This window comes from Poecilia formosa, unplaced genomic scaffold, assembly GCF_000485575.1.
Source record: "Poecilia formosa unplaced genomic scaffold, Poecilia_formosa-5.1.2 Scaffold1799, whole genome shotgun sequence".
Classification (NCBI taxonomy): domain Eukaryota; kingdom Metazoa; phylum Chordata; class Actinopteri; order Cyprinodontiformes; family Poeciliidae; genus Poecilia; species Poecilia formosa.
Genome location: NW_006801738.1, coordinates 1 through 3,326, shown reverse-complemented (window position 1 = coordinate 3,326; position 3,326 = coordinate 1). Strand labels below are relative to the sequence as shown.

The window sequence follows — 3,326 nt, the reverse complement described above, 5'->3', positions numbered from 1 at the left end:
TAATAAATAAAGAATCCTGAAAAGATGATTTATTTTCTGAGAATCGTAAACACAGTGACTTTATATTAGCTATTAAAAAGCACAGGGTCAAAAAAAATAATGCTTCATATACTCACAAATACTGGTTGGACTCATTTCTTCCAATATCTGGGCAGTTTATCTTCTGGCGAAGTATTCGAATGATGCAGATGAAGAGAACAAAATTCACCTGTGGAGAGTTTTTCAGAAGAGAGGTCTTAATATTCTAAATGTAATTTAATTCTGGTGACCTATGGAAAAAAAAAGAGGGCTTCTAAACAGTTAATTTGAGTTGAACTCTGAACTGGCATTACATGCATTTTCAGGCGACACTTAATGAGAGACAAAATGTGAGAAGACAGCTGAGCCTCCTCATATGAAAGAAAACAACAGTAGCATCAGAAGGCATTTGAGAATGATGAAAACCTACTGCCATAATTTCAAAATGTATATTTTCTTAAAATTAGGAAAAACATTTATCATTAGCCACTTATTAAACCAGGAATAACAGTAATTCTCAAACGTGCTCACACTCTCTGTTACTTAAAACATGAGATCATGATAAATAATTTTCTAACTTTTTCCATATTTAATGTAATAAATGTAACAATTATGTTGAAACTTATTAATCTAAAACGAAGTTCAGCTTCCCCAGTTGCATTTTACTCTGTTTGCACATTTGCATCCTTCAGTCAAAGGTGTATTGTGCACAAAGGATCAAAATGATCTCAGACAAGTTTCCAATAGAGCAACACCTCAGGAGCTGCAGGAATTTCCACCGGGTGCTTGTTGCATTCTACATTTTGCAATCGTCTCCATATGTCGGGACTATGTCTTTGTAAGTCCTTCCTTCCAAATAACATCCTGGGATAGTTAAAACCACCTAAAATCTTGTGGGAGAGTGTATGGTTTGTTTGTCAGAAAATCACCAAAATCTATATGAATGGTAAAGAAATACAGGTGTCATCAGTGTTAAAGTAGCCGGTGGTAAGATCAAATACATGCAAAAAAATACACAGTTTTCCAAACATTTGACTGTTTTTTTGTCTTTTCATAGACAGTTTTATACTCCAACCCATCAAAACATGACTGACTTTTCGTCAGGCAGAACTTCACTAACCATATCTCAATGTCTGGAGAGCTATTCTCTCCTCTCGGCTGAGGTCCAAAAAGAAAACATGTTATGACCATCCACCTTTCGAAGCAGTACCAACAAGTGAGAAGGTTTGAACAGACTTGACATAAGTGATTGACATATTGTAAAACTTACCAGGATTGATGCTAAAATGGGTGTTTTAATAATCCACCAGAACACATCAGTGGTCTCGATAATGTCCCAGCACCTAGGGAGACAGGAAACGGTACTAAAAATATGGAAAACCAAAGCAAGACAAGATTTAACAGTTTCTGGTTGTTTCTCTCACCCTACATCATTGAAGTACGCTTTACCGATGCTCCAGGCTGTGATGATAATCGCCGGACCTCCTGGTGAAGCAGCAGAGAAATACAGTTAGATAAAACCCGAATCAAAAATAGGATTGGATTCTCATAAAAGTTCTCCTGCCTTTTTCTGCAAGCACTCCATAGGAGCATTATTTAAAAAAAACCTGCATTCTCACCCCAGCCGATCATAATGTAAGCCCAGAAGTATTTCCTCTCGGAGAAGAACGAGACAGCCAGCAATGCGTGAAGGTAGAGGCCCTCCACAAGCAGCCAGAAGAAACTGGCCATCACACAGTACTGAAAAAATACAATGACGGCTTTGCAGCCAACCTGGAAGTACACACAAAACCCAAAATCATCCAATTAATTAATTAGTCATAATAATATATATATTCTAAAATTGCTTTGTGCATTTAATCTGATGTAACCCCTACTTTACAGAAATCATCACCAACCACACCTTTGCAAAAAACTGGGAAATATTTTGACTCCAAAAAAAAAAAAGCACTGAAGTAGGAATTCACTTATGTGTCACTTACTTCACTTACATTTTTTATCTTGTCATGATCTTCTTTTTGGACATGCAGGATAAGTTTTAAACTGATGATCAAACTGATCTAAGACGCAATCTGACAAGAATTTGCTGGAACATGTACATTATAGAATTATTTAATGGATATTTACAGAAAACATTGAACCATACATGAATGGGTAAATACGCAAACACGCAGACCGCCTACACTTACGCAGAGTGACATCAGCTTAAGCTGGTGAACATAATGGAACTAATGCAAGCACTTAAACTCATATTCTCTATATTATACCTTTTGAACCTCTCTCTCTCTTTCTCTCTGACCAGCAGCTACAGCCTGTCAACCTAAAAACTTTCAATACCACACAGGAATTGAAACTTTTCACGTATACTTTTAACGTACTTGAAGATGAACACGGCCATCTTAATTCACATTCAATTATTCTAGAATTTTGATATATCCATTAATCATACATTTAAAACTTTCGACTGTGCCATATAAAAAGTGTAGGACCAACTACACAACTCTGTGGTACACCAGAAGAGACTTGATCATGATGGTAAACAATATAAAAACACTACCTCTTACAGAAAACAATGTTTGAACTCCATACTGGTTTTCATTGGTTAAAAGTTTCAATTTAAAAATCTGAATTAAATAAATAAATGTAAAGGTAATTAAATGATAAACACATAAACTCACGGAGCCTAAGGAGCAGTTGTCGACCTCTCCAAACTCGTAGAGAACCACATCTTTGACGAACACGGCAATGGCCTTCAGGATAAACGAGACAAATAAATGCATGTGGATGTAGTTCCTTGTGCAGTGGAGCTTTCTGGGATAAACAGAAAAGAGAGACAAGAATACAGATCGAGGAAACGAGACATCCTGAATTTTTAATTAACGCAGTCTAATTATCCTCAGCCCCGTGGCATTAATAGCAGAATCACTGACTGAAATAAATCAAACTTAAAGCTCCCACTTCATTTACACGCTAAGTGGTTGGATCTACATCACACATCCTGAACGCTTTATATGGTTCTTCAATAAAACCGACAAAAGAGGTGCATTTCAAATCGACTAAACAGTTTTTTAAACTCTCCATTATTCAGTGTGTAATAGTTCTTCAGCTCCTGATTACATTATCATAACTAGAGTGATTAAACAGTTAGTGAAAGAGATGAGAATTGACTGAATATTTTCCAATTATTCAGAAAATTAAAATTTTTTTTTCTAAATTTAGTTGCTCCAAATTATAAACATTCATTTCTTACAAGTGAACCTGTTTCCGTTCATTTATTTGCAATTGCAGGTTATCTTGAAATATCTGCA

General features: G+C 35.8%; 1 protein-coding gene across 1 annotated transcript; it reads right to left on the bottom strand.

Annotated features, from left to right (window-relative positions):
• Nucleotides 1-79: 79 nt before the first annotated feature.
• Nucleotides 80-3,305, bottom strand: LOC103132981 (vasoactive intestinal polypeptide receptor-like). Its single transcript, XM_007544731.2, has 5 exons — nt 2,697-3,305; nt 1,638-1,791; nt 1,443-1,503; nt 1,289-1,361; nt 80-208 (listed from the first exon to the last, which is right to left on the bottom strand). Exons 1-5 carry the CDS (start codon nt 2,796-2,798, stop codon nt 113-115), a joined length of 486 nt encoding a protein of 161 aa, XP_007544793.2. The 5' UTR covers nt 2,799-3,305; the 3' UTR covers nt 80-112.
• Nucleotides 3,306-3,326: the final 21 nt, after the last annotated feature.

Coding starts and splice junctions, on each gene's coding strand:
- LOC103132981 (XM_007544731.2), bottom strand. CDS start 2,798: ATGCATTTATTTGTCTCGTTTATCCTGAAGGCCATTGCCGTGTTCGTC. Junction 1,792..2,696: donor ACAACTGCTCCTTAGGCTCC/GTGAGTTTATGT, acceptor GTGTACTTCCAG/GTTGGCTGCAAAGCCGTCAT. Junction 1,504..1,637: donor TTACATTATGATCGGCTGGG/GTGAGAATGCAG, acceptor CTGCTTCACCAG/GAGGTCCGGCGATTATCATC.